This window comes from Oncorhynchus kisutch, linkage group LG30 (assembly GCF_002021735.2).
Source record: "Oncorhynchus kisutch isolate 150728-3 linkage group LG30, Okis_V2, whole genome shotgun sequence".
Taxonomy (NCBI): domain Eukaryota; kingdom Metazoa; phylum Chordata; class Actinopteri; order Salmoniformes; family Salmonidae; genus Oncorhynchus; species Oncorhynchus kisutch.
Window position 1 is genome coordinate 49,146,816 of NC_034203.2, and position 20,814 is coordinate 49,167,629.

Here is a 20,814-nt window from a genome sequence, read left to right on the forward strand (position 1 = left end):
CTACTGTGAACCTGTTTCAGACTCCTAGAGTTAGGAACTATAGTAAGCCTTCTAACTAGTCTGACTGCTACTGTGAACCTGTTTCAGACTCCTAGAGTTAGGAACTATAGTAACCCTTCTAACTAGTCTGACTGCTACTGTGAACCTGTTTCAGACTCCTAGAGTTAGGAACTATAGTAACCCTTCTAACCAGTCTGACTGCTACTGTGAACCTTTTAACTGGTTACTCCAGTTGTCTGTTCAAGCCTTGCTGTTTCAGCACCATAGACAGCGGCATGACTTTAATTGTGTATCTTCTCATCGGAACCTATTTAATCTACTGAGAACACTGTGGTTTCTTTCTTATCATATCGGGTCCTAGCCTATGTTTCTGGCTTGAACAGACGCATGCTTGACTGTCCCTCTACTAAACACATGAAGGAAGGCCTATGTCCATCATGTTGGATATGACTCGAGATGACAGCAGAAGTACCCTAGCCCAATCCCCCCTCCACCTCACTCGGTAGCACCGCCTCGGTATCTAAAATACTGCACAGCAGCAGTCTCCATCTGTAGAGCTGTGAGATCAATCTGTGACATCCACCGTCCGAGCTATGCTCCCGCTACTACTACTACAGCATGCGCATGCGCACTGACAGCACCCAGCCGGTCGGGTGGAAGAAGTCGTATGCCGACGGATGTAATCTTGGCAGAGAATTCCCTCTTCTCCCTGGGCATACATGGTGAAACTGTGAGTATTTGGTTTCCCGATGGGTCCTGGTCTGGTCTGGTCGGGAGAAGAGCGGGCTAGGCGGGTTAAAACGGTCTGTCACGGTGGTTGTACCGAGTGGTGGTAGAGGGCGATGGATGGATGGAGCTGTAAGCTTCGTAGCGACTGCGTCTTTTTCTGTTCACTCTTCATCATGGCACTTCCTATTGATGTGATGTTGTGTTCTGGGCTGATGGTTATTCAACGGGTTCTCTGTGTTCGTCTCGCACAACAGCCTATGCCGTGTAGATATCTATAGGTTTTATTCTGTAATACGAGTTGTGATTGAGTGACATCAGGATTTTTTTCCTGTACGGAATCCCCCCCTCCTCCTCTTCCTCCTCCTCCTCCACCCCCATCCAGCTGGTGATGGTGAAGTCAGTCTACCGATATTCCTCGTATGTCAGCTCTTAATGAACCAACATACCAATCGTAAAGAGGCTGTTTGGTAATGCTACAAATATCCAAATATCATCCCCCATCTCCCTATTTTCCCTGGTCTGGGTCCATTTTACTAGCGAACATGCAGACACCACCCACTGGGCACATACTGGCTGAATCAACGTTGTTTCAATGTACTTTGCCAACGTATTGTGACGTGGAATCAATGTAAAAAAAATACATCGGTTTTAAAAAGTCATCAACCAGTGCTATTTTCATCTCATTTCAACCAGCGTTGTAAATTGGGGCAAAACTTCAATTTAATTAACATTGATGTAACAACCCGATTAAGTCAATCTAATTTCAACATAATCATCAGAACTATGTATACATTGAAAATTGCATTGAAAATTTCACACATACATTTTTAAAAGATTGTTTCAATGAACCTAAACACAGTAAAGAGCAGTGGTATATTGAAATAAAATGTGGAGCCACAGTCCCACATTTCCTGTCTGAACAGTGACTCCTACTGGTATATGAGGGGTAACAAATGTACCATCCAGATTAGAGCCGGGATGATAAACAAACCATTTTCAACACCGACCACACTGACCACTTATCGCAGGCATTATGCTGATATTGTTCATTATGATAAGAAGCCTATACTAGAGAAATGTGAAGTTTAAAATGAAATAAGTTTGCTAATATGGGTGATTGTTAATGGGACAATGAATGGCTACAACCACCACATTAGTAGTAGTAGTTTCAAGGATAGAAACAGTGGTCCAGGGTGTTCTAAAGCATTCTATTTACCTTATCAATTCAGGCAATTTATTGCGATATTGATTTGTGTCCATATCGACCAGCTCTAACCCAGATCCTCTGTGTACCCTGTTTAACTTTGTAACCCATCTGTGTTCGAGACAGTGGAGTTATCATTTAGACATTGTCTGTCGGTTAGGGATACTCACACAGTGCTTTTAACTTCCACATTTTACATACCTGATTACATTGTGAATGTTCATTTATACAGTAATTATTATCCAACACCTGGGATTTGAGCTCAAAACAACCTCTTGGTTCACAGCTTTCAGATATTCCTGCTCCACTACCATGTCTGTCAGTTAGCAGTCAATTTGACAATTCTCATCATTGATTTGATTTACTTATTTCAACAATTGAAGGGTTTTCTGTATTGTTGTCTAATGTTGGTGGGGCATTTTAACCTGTTTTAATGATACTCCTGAATCACCATGAGTGTACTTTTAACAGAGCTGAGACTGACTTCAAAGTGCATTCACCCTATTGATTACACCAATCAGGTTGTTTCAGATCTACACAAGTACCTAGGGAGGAGGGGGTAGGGTTTCTTCAGGAAAGGGCCTTTGATCAAATCAATGATGAGAATAGTCAGATGAACTAATACCTGAAACGGAGATCGGAGTACCGTGAACCAATTTTGAGAGTTCAAATCCTAGGTGAGGACATGTTGAATAATAATTACTTTATAAATGAACATCCACAATGTAATCAAATCAAATCAAATTTTATTTGCCACATACACATGGTTAGCAGATGTTAATGCGAGTGTAGAGAAATGCTTGTGCTTCTAGTTCCGACAATGCAGTAATAACCAACAAGTAATCTAGCTAACAATTCCAAAACTACTGTCTTATACACACAAGTGTAAGGGGATAAAGAATATATACATAAAGATATATGAATGAGTGATGGTACAGAGCGTCATAGGCAAGATACAGTAGATAGTATTGAGTACAGTATATACATATGAGATGAGTATGTAAACAAAGTGGCATAGTTAAAGTGGCTAGTGATACATGTATTACATAAAGATGCAGTAGATTATATAGAGTACAGTATATACGTATACATATGAGATGAATAATGTAGGGTATGTAAACATTATATTAGGTAGCATTGTTTAAAGTGGCTAGTGATATATTTTACATCATTTCCCATCAATTCCCATTATTAAAGTGGCTGGAGTTGAGTCAGTGTGTTGGCAGCAGCCACTCAATGTTAGTGTTGGCTGTTTAACAGTCTGATGGCCTTGAGATAGAAGCTGTTTTTCAGTCTCTCGGTCCCAGCTTTGATTAACCTGTACTGACCTCGCCTTCTGGATGATAGCGGGGTGAACAGGCAGTGGCTCGGGTGGTTGTTGTCCTTGATGATCTTTATGGCATTCATGTGACATCGGGTGGTGTAGGTGTCCTGGAGGGCAGGTAGTTTGCCCCCGGTGATGCGTTGTGCAGACCTCACTACCCTCTGGAGAGCCTTATGGTTGTGGGCGGAGCAGTTGCCGTACCAGGCGGTGATACAGCCCGACAGGATGCTCTCGATTGTGCATTTGTAGAAGTTTGTGAGTGCTTTTGGTGACAAGCCAAATTTCTTCAGCCTCCTGAGGTTGAAGAGGCGCTGCTGCGCCTTCTTCACGATGCTGTCTGTGTGGGTGGACCAATTCAGTTTGTCTGTGATGTGTACGCCGACGAACTTAAAATTTACTACCCTCTCCACTACTGTTCCATCGATGTGGATAGGGGGGTCTTCCCTCTGCTGTTTCCTGAAGTCCACAATCATCTCCTTAGTTTTGTTGATGTTGAGTGTGAGGTTATTTTCCTGACACCACACTCCGAGGGCCCTCACCTCCTCCCTGTAGGCCGTCTCGTCGTTGTTGGTAATCAAGCCTACCACTGTTGTGTCGTCCGCAAACTTGATGATTGAGTTGGAGGCGTGCATGGCCACGCAGTCGTGGGTGAACAGGGAGTACAGGAGAGGGCTCAGAACGTACCCTTGTGGGGCCCCAGTGTTGAGGATCAGCGGGGTGGAGATGTTGTTGCCTACCCTCACCACCTGGGGGCGGCCCGTCAGGAAGTCCAGTACCCAGTTGCACAGGGCGGGGTCGAGACCCAGGGTCTCGAGCTTGATGACGAGCTTGGAGGGCACTATGGTGTTAAATGCCGAGCTGTAGTCGATGAACAGCATTCTCACATAGGTATTCCTCCTGTCCAGATGGGTTAGGGCAGTGTGCAGTGTGGTTGAGATTGCATCGTCTGTGGACCTATTTGGGCGGTAAGCAAATTGGAGTGGGTCTAGGGTGTCAGGTAGGGTGGAGGTGATATGGTCCTTGACTAGTCTCTCAAAGCACTTCATGATGACGGAAGTGAGTGCTACGGGGAGGTAGTCATTTAGCTCAGTTACCTTAGCTTTCTTGGGAACAGGAACAATGGTGGCCCTCTTGAAGCATGTGGGAACAACAGACTGGGATAGGGATTGATTGAATATGTCCGTAAACACACCAGCCAGCTGGTCTGCGCATGCTCTGATGGCGCGGCTGGGGATGCCGTCTGGGCCTGCAGCCTTGCGAGGGTTGACACGTTTAAATGTTTTCCTCACGTCGGCTGCAGTGAAGGAGAGTCCGCATGTTTTGGTTGCGGGCCGTGTCAGTGGCACTGTATTGTCCTCAAAGCGGGCAAAAAAGTTATTTAGTCTGCCTGCGAGCAATGCATCCTGGTCAAATATGTAAGTTAAAAACACTATATGTTAAAAATGAAATGTTAAAAACACCATGTTAAAAACACTATGTTAAAACACTGTGTGTGTATCCCTAACCTTGCCAACAGACAGAGAGCTATGAATGGATCAGTGGTTAACCAATCAGGGCCTTAATTGGCTCGGTAATGTGATTAAAGATTTTTTCTTCGGACACAAATGTTCTTACAACGTTCCAATGAAACATGTCTTGAACATTAATATAGTAGGTTCTGAGAACATGGTAACTATGTTCTGGCTAAGTTCTACTTCATATTAAGGGAATGGTCTCTTGAAAACATTCCATGCACATCACGGGAACATTCATATGAAAACCTCTTAAGAGACTCTTAAGGGAACTCTAAAGTTGGGGGAATGTTCGTTGTTAGCTGGGGTTGGGTTTATGTAGGCTACGTTGACATCTGATTTGCCCAACACCATCATGTTGCGCAAATCAAACTTTAAATGCATAAAGTTTGATTTGATGTAGTCCTATTCTTTAACTTGGATTTTTGGTTGAGATGGAGACGTGAATCCAACATATTAAAAACTTGTAGATTACAAATCAACCAACCATCCTTAATATACAAGACGATATCCAAAGGAACTTGTATTATTATCTTTGGCATCCTATTTATAGGGCGAATGATAACTCCTTATAAGCTTCCAAAGAAGAACCATGGAAGAATGCTAGTATATCTAGCGTCACGTTGAAATCATGTTATTGGGCAAATCACATGGCAATGTAGCCTACATAAACCCAACCTCATACACCCTGTGTAAGAGAAGCTAAAGGAGTTCCTTTCCAATATTCAATTGAGGTTGGAGGCTGACCAATGTCTAAATGTGTTGGCATGATAGCTCAGCTGAAATGTACACACTTGTTTACAAAGTCAAGCAGGGTCTGTAGAGGTAGGCATCTGGATGGCAGACTTGTTTTCAGTGAAGTGCATTACCCCTCATATACTAATTGGAGTCTCTGTTCAGAAAATACTTCTTACTTTATTTCAATATAGCTCTTTATTTAGGTTGATGGCATGACATTGAAACAAGATCTAATCAAATATAAAATTCAACAATTTCAACAACCCAATATACAGTATATTGAAGATAGGATGAAAAAGAAGTGTAATGTTTCGATGTGGAATTGTCAACGTATAGAGTTGAAGTCAGAAGTTGACATACACTTAGGTTGGAGTCATTAACACTAGTTTACATACACTCAGGTTGGAGTCATTAAAACTAGTTTACATACACTCAGGTTGGAGTCATTAAAACTAGTTTACATACACTTAGGTTGGAGTCATTAAAACTAGTTTACATACACTTAGGTTGGAGTCATTAAAACTAGTTTACATACACTCAGGTTGGAGTCATTAAAACTAGTTTACATACACTGAGGTTGGAGTCATTAAAACTAGTTTACATACACTTAGGTTGGACTCATTAAAACTCATTTTTCAACCACTCCACAAATTTCTTGTTAATAAACTAAAGTTTTGGAAAGGCGGTTAGGACATCTACTTTGTGCATGACACAAGTCATTTTTCCAACAATTATTTTCAGACAGATTATTTCACTTATAAATCACTGTACCACAATTCCAGTGGGTCAGAAATGTACATACACTAAGTTGACTTTGCCTTTGAACAGCTTGGAAAATTCCAGAAAATTATGTCATGTCTTTAGAAGCTTCTGTTAGGCTAATTGACATCATTTGAGTATATTGGAGGTGTACCTGTGGATGTATTTCAAGGCCTACCGTCAAACTCAGTGCCTCTTTGCTTGACATCATGGGAAAATAAAAAGAAATCAGCCAAGACCTCAGAAAAAAAATTGTCGACCTCCACAAGTCTGGTTCATCCTTGGGAGCAATTTCCAATCGCCTGAAGGTACCACGTTCATCTGTACAAAGAATAGTACGCAAGTATAAACACTATGGGACCACACAGCCATCATTCCGCTCAGGAAGGAGACGCGTTCTGTCTCCTAGAGATGAACGTACTTCGGTGAGAAAAGTGCAAATCAATCTCAGGAACACAGCAAAGGACCCTGTGAAGATGCTGGAGGAAACAGTTGCAAAAGTATCTATATCCACAGTAAAACAAGTCCTACATCAACATAACCTGAAAGGCTGCTCAGCAAGGATCCACTGCTCCAAAACCGCCATAAAAAAATGTGGATTATGTGGATTATCCAGTATGTGGATATATTGAAGCAACATCTCAAGGCATCAGTCAGGAATTTAAAGCTTAGTCGCAAATGGGTCTTTCAAATGGACAATGACCCCAAGCATACTTCCAAAATTGTTGCAAAATGGCTTAAGGACAACAAAGTGAAGGTATTGGAGTGGCCATCACAAAGCCCTGACCTCAACCCTATAGAATATTTGTGGGCAGAACTGAAAAAGCGTGTGCGAGCAAGGAGGCCTACAAACCTGACTCAGTTACACCAGCTCTGTCAGGAGGAATGGGCCAAAATTCACCCAACTTATTGTGGGAAGCTTGTGGAAGGCTACCCGAAACGTTTGACCCAAGTAAAACATTTTAAAGGCAATGCTATCAAGTACTAATTGAGTGTATGTAAACTTCTGATCCACTGGGAATGTGATGAAAGAAATAAAAGCTGAAATAAATCATTCTCTCTACTATTATTCTGACATTTCACATTCTTAAAATAAAGTAGTGATCCTAACCGACCTTATGAAATGAGTAACATTACCTCGCTTGTCCGCGGTTATAAGGAATATACACAAATATATTATGCTCCATACACACAGTGAGCTACAGTAGAAACTGTATAACATAACACACAGAAACTATTATAACATAATAAGGCACTTACTTTGATAGAAACACAGTCTGGATTTAAACCTGGGTGTCTGTAGTGACTCCTCTAGCACTGAGACACTGTGCCTTAGACAGCTGCGCCACTTGGGGGTCATAAGGCCAGGGTAGCGTCAAAATACAACACATGCTAATACTTCTCTGAAGCAATTAGCATTGTAGCTAGCTACCTAAGCATTGAATACACCACAAAGGTTATGAAATTAGTAACGTTGCCTTTCGTGTCCATGGTTATAAGGAATATACACAAATATATTATGCTACAGTAGAAACGACATAACACGACATGCAGAAACTATTATAACATAATAAGACACTTACTTTGATAGAAACGCACACATTTCCAAAGTTATTATTGGTAACAAAAACAACTATGACTGAGATGCAGGCAACAGACGGAAAATGTGAACACGTGTGTGCAGGACAGGAGATGAGCAAATGTCTGCAGACTTGAAACCTATAGCCTTGTCTGTCTGTCTGTCTGTCTGTCTGTCTGTCTGTCTGTCTGTCTGTCTGTCTGTCTGTCTGTCTGTCTGTCTGTTCTCAGCCCCATGGGATCAGCCTTGTCTGTCTGTCTGCCTGTCTGTCCTCAGCCCCATGGGATCAGCCTTGTCTGTCTGTCTGTCCTCAGCCCCATGGGATCAGCCTTGTCTGTCTGTCTGCCTGTCTGTCCTCAGCCCCATGGGATCAGCCTTGTCTGTCTGTCTGTCTTCAGCCCCATGGGATCAGCCTTGTCTGTCTGTCTGTCTGTCTGTCTGTCTGTCTGTCTGTCTGTCTGTCTGTCTGTCTGTCTGTCTGTCTGTCTGTCTGTCTGTCTGTCTGTCTGTCTGTTCTCAGCCCCATGGGATCAGCCTTGTCTGTCTGTCTGTCTGTCTGTCTGTCTGTCTGTCTGTCTGTCTGTCTGTCTGTCTGTCTGTCTGTCTGTCTGTCTGTCTGTCTGTCTGTCTGTCTGTCTGTCTGTTCTTCTGTCCTCAGCCCCATGGGATCAGCCTTGTCTGTCTGTCTGTCTGTCTGTCTGTCTGTCTGTCTGTCTGTCTGTCTGTCTGTCTGTCTGTCTGTCTGTCTGTCTGTCTGTCTGTCCTCAGCCCCATGGGATCAGCCTTGCCTGTCTGTCTGTCTGTCTGTCCTCAGCCCCATGGGATCAGCCTTGTCTGTCTGTCTGTCTGTCTGCCTGTCTGTCCTCAGCCCCATGGGATCAGCCTTGTCTGTCTGTCTGCCTGTCTGTCCTCAGCCCCATGGGATCAGCCTTGTCTGTCTGTCTGTCTTCAGCCCCATGGGATCAGCCTTGTCTGTCTGTCTGTCTGTCTGTCTGTCTGTCTGTCTGTCTGTCTGTCTGTCTGTCTGTCTGTCCCACTCCTCTGCGTGTCCCTCTAGCCAATGGGATTTAACCCTCTTTGTCCTTTGTCCTCCAGCCAATGGGATCTAACCATGTGTGTCCCTCCAGCCAATGGGATCTAACTCTCTGTGTCTCTATGTCCTTCCAGCCCATGGGATCTAACCCTCTGTCTATGTGTCCCTCCAGCCCATGGGATCTAACCCTCTGTATCTCTGTGTCCCTCCAGCCCATGGGATCTAACCCTCTGTATCTCTGTGTCCCTCCAGCCAATGGGATCTAACCCTCTGTATCTCTGTGTCCCTCCAGCCCATGGGATCTAACCCTCTGTATCTCTGTGTCCCTCCAGCCCATGGGCTCTAACCCTCTGTATCTCTGTGTCCCTCCAGCCCATGGGATCTAACCCTCTGTATCTCTGTGTCCCTCCAGCCCACGGGATCTAACCCTCTGTATCTCTGTGTCCCTCCAGCCCATGGGATCTAACCCTCTGTGTCTCTGTGTCCCTCCAGCCCATGGGATCAGAGCGTATGGAGATGCGAAAGCGTCAGATGTCGGTGCAGCAGGAGTCGATGGCGGGTGGCACGGCACCGACCCAGCAGGACCCTAACCAGAGCCAGAACCAGGGGAACCAGAACCAGGGGAATCAGAGCCAGGTGAACCAGAGAGGGAACAACGCCTGTTGCTTCTGCTGGTGCTGCTGCTGTAGCTGTTCCTGGTACGAACAGAATGGATTCATCCCAGACAGCACCCGTTTCCCTTTATAGTGCACTACTTTTGATTAAAATCCTATGGGGAATAGGGTGCCATTTGGGACGCAAACTCTTGTCATGCACTTCTAGTAGTGTGTCACACACCCAGCATTGTTCCACACAGCACCCTACATCACACAGCACCCTACATCACACAGCACCCTACATCACACAGCACCATTAATCACACAGCACCATTCATCACACAGCACCATTCATCACACAGCACCCTTCATCACACAGCACCCTTCATCACACAGCACCCTTCATCACACAGCACCATTCACCACACAGCACCATTCATCACACAGCACCATTCATCACACAGCACCATTCATCACACAGCACCATTCATCACACAGCACCATTCATCAAATCAAATCAAATTTTATTTGTCACATACACATGGTTAGCAGATGTTAATGCAAGTGTAGCGAAATGCTTGTGCTTCTAGTTCCGACAATGCAGTAATAACCAACAAGTAATCTAGCTAACAATTCCAAAACTACTACCTTATAGACACAAGTATAAGGGGATAAAGAATATGTACATAAAGATATATGAATGAGTGATGGTACAGAGCGGCATAGGCAAGATACAGTAGATGGTATTGAGTACAGTATATACATATGAGATGAGTATGTAAACAAAGTGGCATAGTTAAAGTGGCTAGTGATACATGTATTACATAAAGATGCATTAGATGATATAGAGTACAGTATATACGTATACATATGAGATGAATAATGTAGGGTATGTAAACATTATATTAGGTAGCATTGTTTAAAGTGGCTAGTGATATATTTTACATCATTTCCCATCAATTCCCATTATTAAAGTGGCTGGAGTTGAGTCAGTGTGTTGGCAGCAGCCACTCAATGTTAGTGGTGGCTGTTTAACAGTCTGATGGCCTTGAGATAGAAGCTGTTTTTCAGTCTCTCGGTCCCAGCTTTGATGCACCTGTACTGACCTCGCCGTCTCGATGATAGCGGGGTGAACAGGCAGTGGCTCGGGTGGTTGTTGTCCTTGATGATCTTTATGGCCTTCCTGTGACATCGGGTGGTGTAGGTGTCCTGGAGGGCAGGTAGTTTGCCCCCGGTGATGCGTTGTGCAGACCTCACTACCCTCTGGAGAGCCTTACGGTTGTGGGCGGAGTAGTTGCCGTACCAGGCGGTGATAAAGCCCGACAGGATGCTCTCGATTGTGCATCTGTAGAAGTTTGTGAGTGCTTTTGGTGACAAGCCAAATTTCTTCAGCCTCCTGCGCCTTCTTTACGATGCTGTCTGTGTGGGTGGACCAATTCAGTTTGTCTGTGATGTGTACGCCGAGGAACTTAAAACTTACTACCCTCTCCACTACTGTTCCATTGATGTGGATAGGGGGGTGTTCCCTCTGCTGTTTCCTGAAGTCCACAATCATCTCCTTAGTTTTGTTGACGTTGAGTGTGAGGTTATTTTCCTGACACCACACTCCGAGGGCCCTCACCTCCTCCCTGTAGGCCGTCTCGTCGTTGTTGGTAATCAAGCCTACCACTGTTGTGTCGTCCGCAAACTTGATGATTGAGTTGGAGGCGTGCATGGCCACGCAGTCGTGGGTGAACAGGGAGTACAGGAGAGGGCTCAGAACGCACCCTTGTGGGGCCCCAGTGTTGAGGATCAGCGGGATGTTGTTGCCTACCCTCACCACCTGGGGTCTCTCAAAGCACCCTACATCACCCTACATCTCCACAGCACCCTACAGTACGTCACCCTACATCTACACAGCACCCTACAGTACATCATCCTACATCTACACAGCACCCTACAGTACATCATCCTACATCTACACAGCACCCTACAATACATCACCCTACAGTACATCCCTCTACAGTACAGCACCCTATAATACATCACCCTACAGTACATCCCCCTACAATACACTACAGTACATCATCCTACATCTACACAGCACCCTACAGTACATCATCCTACAGTACAGCACCCTACAGTACAGCACCCTACACCTACACAGCACACTTCGTCACACAGCACCCTACAGTACATCACCCTACAGTACATCCCCCTACAGTACATCCCCCTACAGTACATCACCCTACACCTACACAGCACCCTACAGTACATCACCCTACACCTACACAGCACCCTACAGTACATCACCCTACAGTACATCCCCCTACAGTACATCACCCTACACCTACACAGCACCCTACAGTACATCACCCTACACCTACACAGCACCCTACAGTACATCACCCTACAGTACATCCCCCTACAGTACATCACCCTACACCTACACAGCACCCTACAGTACATCACCCTACACCTACACAGCACCCTACAGAACATCACCCTACAGCTACACAGCACCCTACAGTACAGCACCCTGCATCACACAGCACCCTACATCACACAGCACCCTACAGTACATATCCCTACATCTACACATCATAGGGTGGCAGTTAGCCTAGTGGTTAGAGCGTTGGACTAGTAACCGAAAGGTTGCAAGATCGAATCCCTGAGCTGACAAGGTAGAAATCTGTCTTTCTGCCCCTGAACAGGCAGTTAACCCACCGTTCCTAGGCCGTCATTGAAAATAAGAATTTGTTCTTCACTGACTTGCCTAGTTAAATGAATGTAAAACAATTATGAATCATACAGCACCCTAATGTACATTATATTACAGTAGATCACCCTACAATACATCACCCTACAGTACATCACCCTACAGTATATCACCCTACAATACATCACCCTACAGTAGATCACCCTACAATACATCACCCTACAGTACATCACCCTACAATACATCACCCTACAGTATATCACCCTACAATACATCACCCTACAGTATATCACCCTACAGTACATCACACAACACCCTACAATACATCACCCTACAGTACATCACACAACACCCTACAATACATCACCCTACAGTACATCACACAATACCCTACAATACATCACCCTACAGTATATCACACAACACCCTACAATACATCACCCTACACTGTATCACCCTACAGTACATCACACAACACCCTACAATACATCACCCTACAGTGTATCACCCTACAGTACATCACACAACACCCTACAATACATCACCCTACAGTATATCACCCTACAATACATCACCCTACAGTATATCACCCTACAATACATCACCCTACAATACATCACCCTACAGTACATCACCCTACAGTATATCACCCTACAATACATCACCCTACAATACATCACCCTACAATACATCACCCTACAATACATAACCCTACAGTATATCACCCTACAATACATCACCCTACAGTATATCACCCTACAATACATCACCCTACAGTACTGCACCCTACAGTACATCACACAACACACTACAATACATCACCCTACAGTACATCACCCTACAGTACATCACCCTACAGTATATCACCCTACAGTACATCACCCTACAGTAGATCACCCTACAGTACATCACCCTACAATACATCACCCTACAGTACATCACCCTACAATACATCACCCTACAGTATATCACCCTACAGTACATCACCCTACAATACATCACCCTACAGTACATCACCCTACTGTACATCACCCTACAGTACATCACACAACACCCTACAATACATCACCCTACAATACATCACCCTACAGTACATCACCCTACAGTACATCACCCTAAAATACATCACCCTACAATACATCACCCTACAATACATCACCCTACAGTACATCACCCTACAATACATCACCCTACAATACATCACCCTACAGTATATCACCCTACAATACATCACCCTACAGTATATCACCCTACAGTACATCACCCTACAGTATATCACCCTACAATACATCACCCTACAATACATCACCCTACAATACATCACCCTACAATACATCACCCTACAATACATCACCCTAATGTACATTACATTACAGTAGATCACCCTACAATACATCACCCTACAGTATATCACCCTACAATACATCACCCTACAATACATCACCCTACAGTACATCACCCTACAGTACATCACCCTACAGTACATCACCCTACAGTACATCACCCTACAGTACATCACACAACACCCTACAGTACATCACCCTACAATACATCACCCTACAATACATCACCCTACAATACATCACCCTACAGTATATCACCCTACAATACATCACCCTACAGTATATCACCCTACAATACATCACCCTACAGTACATCACCCTACAGTACATCACCCTACAGTACATCACCCTACAGTACATCACCCTACAGTATATCACCCTACAGTACATCACCCTACAATACATCACCCTACAGTACATCACCCTACAATACATCACCCTACAGTATATCACCCTACAGTACATCACCCTACAATACATCACCCTACAGTACATCACCCTACAATACATCACCCTACAGTATATCACCCTACAGTAGATCACCCTACAGTACATCACCCTACAATACATCACCCTACAGTACATCACCCTACAATACATCACCCTACAGTATATCACCCTACAGTACATCACCCTACTGTACATCACCCTACAGTACATCACACAACACCCTACAATACATCACCCTACAATACATCACCCTACAGTACATCACCCTACAGTACATCACCCTACAGCACATCACCCTACAATACATCACCCTACAGTACATCACCCTACAGTACATCACACAACACCCTACAATACATCACCCTACAATACATCACCCTACAGTACATCACCCTACAGTACATCACCCTACAGTACATCACCCTACAATACATCACCCTACAGTACATCACCCTACAATACATCACCCTACAGTACATCACCCTACAATACATCACCCTACAATACATCACCCTACAGTATATCACCCTACAGTACATCACCCTACAGTATATCACCCTACAATACATCACCCTACAATACATCACCCTACAATACATCACCCTACAGTACATCACCCTACAGTATATCACCCGACAGTACATCACCCTACAATACATCACCCTACAGTACATCACCCTACAGTACATCACCCTACAATACATCACCCTAATGTACATTACATTACAGTAGATCACCCTACAATACATCACCCTACAGTATATCACCCTACAATACATCACCCTACAATACATCACCCTACAGTACATCACCCTACAGTACATCACCCTACAGTACATCACCCTACAGTACATCACCCTACAGTACATCACACAACACCCTACAGTACATCACCCTACAATACATCACCCTACAATACATCACCCTACAATACATCACCCTACAGTATATCACCCTACAATACATCACCCTACAGTATATCACCCTAGAATACATCACCCTACAGTACATCACCCTACAGTACATCACCCTACAGTACATCACACAACACCCTACAGTAGATCACCCTACAGTAGATCACCCTACAGTACATCACCCTACAGTACATCACCCTACAATACATCACGCTACAATACATCACCCTACAATACATCACCCTACAGTACATCACCCTACAGTACATCACCCTACAGTACATCACCCTACAGTACATCACACAACACCCTACAATACATCACCCTACAATACATCACCCTACAGTACATCACCCTACAGTACATCACCCTACAGTACATCACCCTACAATATATCACCCTACAGTACATCACCCTACAATACATCACCCTACAGTACATCACCCTACAATACATCACCCTACAGTATATCACCCTACAGTAGATCACCCTACAGTACATCACCCTACAGTACATCACACAACACCCTACAATACATCACCCTACAATACATCACCCTACAGTACATCACCCTACAGTACATCACCCTACAGTACATCACCCTACAATACATCACCCTACAGTACATCACCCTACAATACATCACCCTACAGTACATTACCCTACAATACATCACCCTACAATACATCACCCTACAGTATATCACCCTACAGTACATCACCCTACAGTATATCACCCTACAATACATCACCCTACAATACATCACCCTACAATACATCACCCTACAGTACATCACCCTACAGTATATCACCCGACAGTACATCACCCTACAATACATCACCCTACAGTACATCACCCTACAGTACATCACCCTACAATACATCACCCTAATGTACATTACATTACAGTAGATCACCCTACAATACATCACCCTACAGTATATCACCCTACAATACATCACCCTACAATACATCACCCTACAGTACATCACCCTACAGTACATCACCCTACAGTACATCACCCTACAGTACATCACACAACACCCTACAGTACATCACCCTACAATACATCACCCTACAATACATCACCCTACAATACATCACCCTACAGTATATCACCCTACAATACATCACCCTACAGTATATCACCCTACAATACATCACCCTACAGTACATCACCCTACAGTACATCACCCTACAGTACATCACCCTACAGTACATCACACAACACCCTACAGTAGATCACCCTACAGTAGATCACCCTACAGTACATCACCCTACAGTACATCACCCTACAATACATCACGCTACAATACATCACCCTACAGTACATCACCCTAGGGTACATCACCCTACAGTACATCACCCTACAGTACATCACACAACACCCTACAATACATCACCCTACAATACATCACCCTACAGTACATCACCCTACAGTACATCACCCTACAGTACATCACCCTACAATATATCACCCTACAGTAGATCACCCTATAGTACATCACCCTACAGTACATCACCCTACAGTACATCACCCTATAATACATCACCCTACAGTACATCACCCTACAGTACATCACCCTACAGTACATCCCCCTACAGTACGTCATCCTACAGTACATCCCCCTACAGTATATCACACAACACCCTACAATACATCACCCTACAGTGCATCACCCTACAGTATATCACCCTACAGTATATCACCCTACAATACATCACCCTACAGTACGTCATCCTACAGTACATCCCCCTACAATACACTACAGTACATCCCCCTACAATACACTACAGTACATCCCCCTACAATACACTACAGTATATCCCCCTACATTACACTACAGTACATCCCCCTACAATACACTACAGTACATCCCCCTACAATACACTACAGTACATCCCCCTACAATACACTACAGTACATCCCCCTACAATACACTACAGTACATCCCCCTACAATACACTACAGTACTTCCCCCTACAATTCCATACAGTACATCCCCCTACAATACACTACAGTACATCCCCCTACAATACACTACAGTACATCCCCCTACAATACACTACAGTACATCCCCCTACAATACACTACAGTACATCCCCCTACAATACACTACAGTACATCACTGTTCATCTACACATCACCCTATAGTACACCACCGTTCATCTCCACATCACCCTATAGTACAGCACTCTGCACAGCACCGTTCATCTACACATCCCCCTATAGTACAGCACTCTGCACAGCACCGTTCATCTACACATCCCCCTATAGTACAGCACTCTGCACAGCACCGTTCATCTACATATCACCCTATAGTACAGCACCGTTCATCTACACATCACCCTATAGTACAGCACTCTACACAGCACCGTACATCTACATATCACCCTATAGTACAGCACCGTTCATCTACACATCACCCTATAGTACAGCACTCTGCACAGCACCGTTCATCTACACATCACCCTATAGTACAGCACCGTTCATCTACACATCACCCTATAGTACACCACCGTTCATCTCCACATCACCCTATAGTACAGCACTCTGCACAGCACCGTTCATCTACACATCACCCTATAGTACAGCACTCTACACATTACCGTTCATCTACACATCACCCTATAATACAGCACTCTGCACAGCACCGTTCATCTACACATCACCCTATAGTACAGCACTCTACACAGCACCGTTCATCTACACATCACCCTATAGTACAGCACTCTACACAGCACCTACCCCGGTCAACAGCACTGCACCCCCCCACAGCAACTCGCCCAAACCTTCCCCATTTCTCCTTCTCCCAAATCCAGTCATCTGATGTTCTGAAAGAGCTGCAAAATCTGGACCCCTACAAATCTAAAATTATCTGCAGAAATGGTTGCAACCCCTATTACCAGCCTGTTCAACCTCTCTTTCGTGTCGTCTGAGATTCCCAAAGATTGGAAAGCAGCTGTGGTCATCCCCCTCTTCAAAGGGGGGGACACACTTGACCCAAACTGCTACAGACCTATATCTATCCTAACCTGCCTTTCTAAGGTCTTCGAAAGCCAAGTCAACAAACAGATTACCGACCATTTCGAATCCCACCATACCTTCTTCCCTATGCAATCTGGTTTCAGAGCTGGTCATGGGTGCACCTCAGCCACACCTCAAGTTCCTAAACGATATCTTAACTGCCATCGATAAGAGACAATACTGTGCAGCCGTATTCATTGATCTAGCCAAGGCTTTCGACTCTGTCAATCACCACATCCTAATCGGCAGACTCGATAGCCTTGGTTTCTCAAATTATTGCCTCGCCTGGTTCACCAACTACTTAGAGAGAGTAGAGATAGAGTTCAGTGTGTCAAATCGGAGGGCCTGTTGTCCGGGCCTCTGGCTGTCTCTATGGGGGTGCCTCAGGGTTCAATTCTTGGACCGACTCTCTTCCCTGTATACATCAATGATGTCGCTCTTGCTGCTGGTGAGTCTCTGATCCACCACTACGCAGACGACACCATTCTGTATACTTCTGGCCCTTCTTTGGACACTGTGTTAACAACACTCCAGACGAATTTCAATGCCATACAACTCTCCTTCCGTGGCCAACAATTGCTCTAAAATACAAGTAAAACTAAATGCATGCTCTTCAAACCGATCGCTGCCTGCACCTGCCCGCCCGTCCAACATCACTACTCTGGACGGTTCTAACTTAGAATATGTGGACAACTACAAATACTTAGCTGTCTGGTTAGACTGTAAACTCTCCTTCCAGACTCACATCAAACATCTCCAATCCAAAGTTAAATCTAGAATCGGCTTCCTATTTCGCAACAAAGCATCCTTCACTCATGCTGCCAAACATACCCTTGTAAAACATCCTGCCGATCCTCGACTTCGACGATGTCATTTACAAAATAGCCTCCAATACCCTACTCAATACATTGGATGCAGTCTATCACAGTGCCATCCGTTTTGTCACCAAAGCCCCATATACTATCCATCACTGCGACCTGTACACTCTCGTTGGCTGGCCCTCGCCTCATACTCGTCGCCAAACCCACTGATCCAGGTCATCTACAAGACCCTGCTAGGTAAAGTCCCCCCTTATCTCAGCTCGCTGGTCACCATAGCAGCACCCACTCGTAGCACGCGCTCCAGAAGGTATATCTCACTGGTCACCCCCAAAACCAATTCTTCCTTTGGCCGCCTCTCCTTCCAGTTCTCTGCTGCCAATGACTGGAACGAACTACAAAAATCTCTGAAACTGGAAACACTTATCTCCCTCACTAGCTTTAAGCACCAGCTGTCAGAGCATCTCACAGATTACTGTACATAGCCCATCTATAATTTAGCCCAAACAACTACCTCTCCCCCTACTGTATTTATTTATTTTGCTCCTTTGCATCCCATTATTTCTCTCTACTTTGCACTTTCTTCCACTGCAAATCTTCAATTCCAGTGTTTTACTTGCTATATTGTATTTACTTCGCCACCATGGCCTTTTTTTTGCCTTTACCTCCCTTTTCTCACCCCATTTGCTCACATTGTATTTTGACCTATTTTTCTACTGTATTATTGACTGTATGTTTGTTTTACTCCATGTGTAACTCTGTGTTGTTGTATGTGTCGAACTGCTTTGCTTTATCTTGGCCAGGTCGCAATTGGAAATGAGAACTTGTTCTCAACTAGCCTACCTTGTTAAATAAAGGTGAAATAAAATAAAAAAATCACACAGCACCCTAATGTACATCCCCCTACAATACACTACAGTACATCCCCCTACAATACACTACAGTACATCCCCCTACAATACACTACAGTACATCCCCCTACAATACACTACAGTACATCCCCTACAATACACTACAGTACATCCCCCTACAATACACTACAGTACATCCCCCTACAATACACTACAGTACATCCCCCTACAATACACTACAGTACATCCCCCTACAATACATCCCCCTACAATACACTACAGTACATCCCCCTACAATACACTACAGTACATCCCCCTACAATACACTACAGTACACCCCCTTGCAATACACTACAGTACATCCCCCTACAATACACTACAGTACATCCCCCTACAATACACTACAGTACATCCCCCTACAATACACTACAGTACATCCCCCTACAATACACTACAGTACATCCCCCTACAATACACTACAGTACACCCCCTTGCAATACACTACAGTACATCCCCCTACAATACACTACAGTACATCCCACTACAATACACTACAGTACATCCCCCTACAATACACTACAGTACATCCCCTACAATACACTACAGTACATCCCCCTACAATACACTACAGTACATCCCCCTACAATACACTACAGTACATCCCCCTACAATACACTACAGTACACCCCCTTGCAATACACTACAGTACATCCCACTACAATACACTACAGTACATCCCCCTACAATACACTACAGTACATCCCCCTACAATACACTACAGTACATCCCCCTACAATACACTACAGTACATCCCCCTACAATACACTACAGTACATCCCCCTACAATACACTACAGTACACCCCCTACAATACACTACAGTACATCCCCCTACAATACACTACAGTACATCATCCTACAGTACATCACACATCATCCTACAGTACATCCCCCTACAATACACTACAGTACATCCCCCTACAATACACTACAGTACATCCCCCTACAATACACTACAGTACATCCCCCTACAATACACTACAGTACATCATCCTACAGTACATCCCCCTACAATACACTACAGTACACCCCCCTGCAATACACTACAGTACATCCCCCTACAATACACTACAGTACATCCCCCTACAATACACTACAGTACATCCACCTACAATACACTACAGTACATCCCCCTACAATACATCCCCCTGCAATACACTACAGTACATCATCCTACAGTAC

General features: G+C 44.3%; 1 protein-coding gene across 2 annotated transcripts in view; it reads left to right on the forward strand.

Annotated features, from left to right (window-relative positions):
* The first annotated feature begins 514 nt into the window (after nt 1–514).
* The window catches only part of rgs20 (regulator of G protein signaling 20), a 35,496-nt gene continuing 15,196 nt past the window's right edge, over nt 515–20,814 (forward strand). For both annotated transcript variants that reach the window (XM_031810932.1, XM_031810931.1), the window contains exons 1-2: nt 515–730; nt 9,370–9,575. In XM_031810932.1, coding sequence (XP_031666792.1) covers nt 668–730; nt 9,370–9,575 — 269 coding nt within the window. In that variant the 5' untranslated portion in view covers nt 515–667. The remainder of the gene's footprint in view (nt 731–9,369; nt 9,576–20,814) is intronic.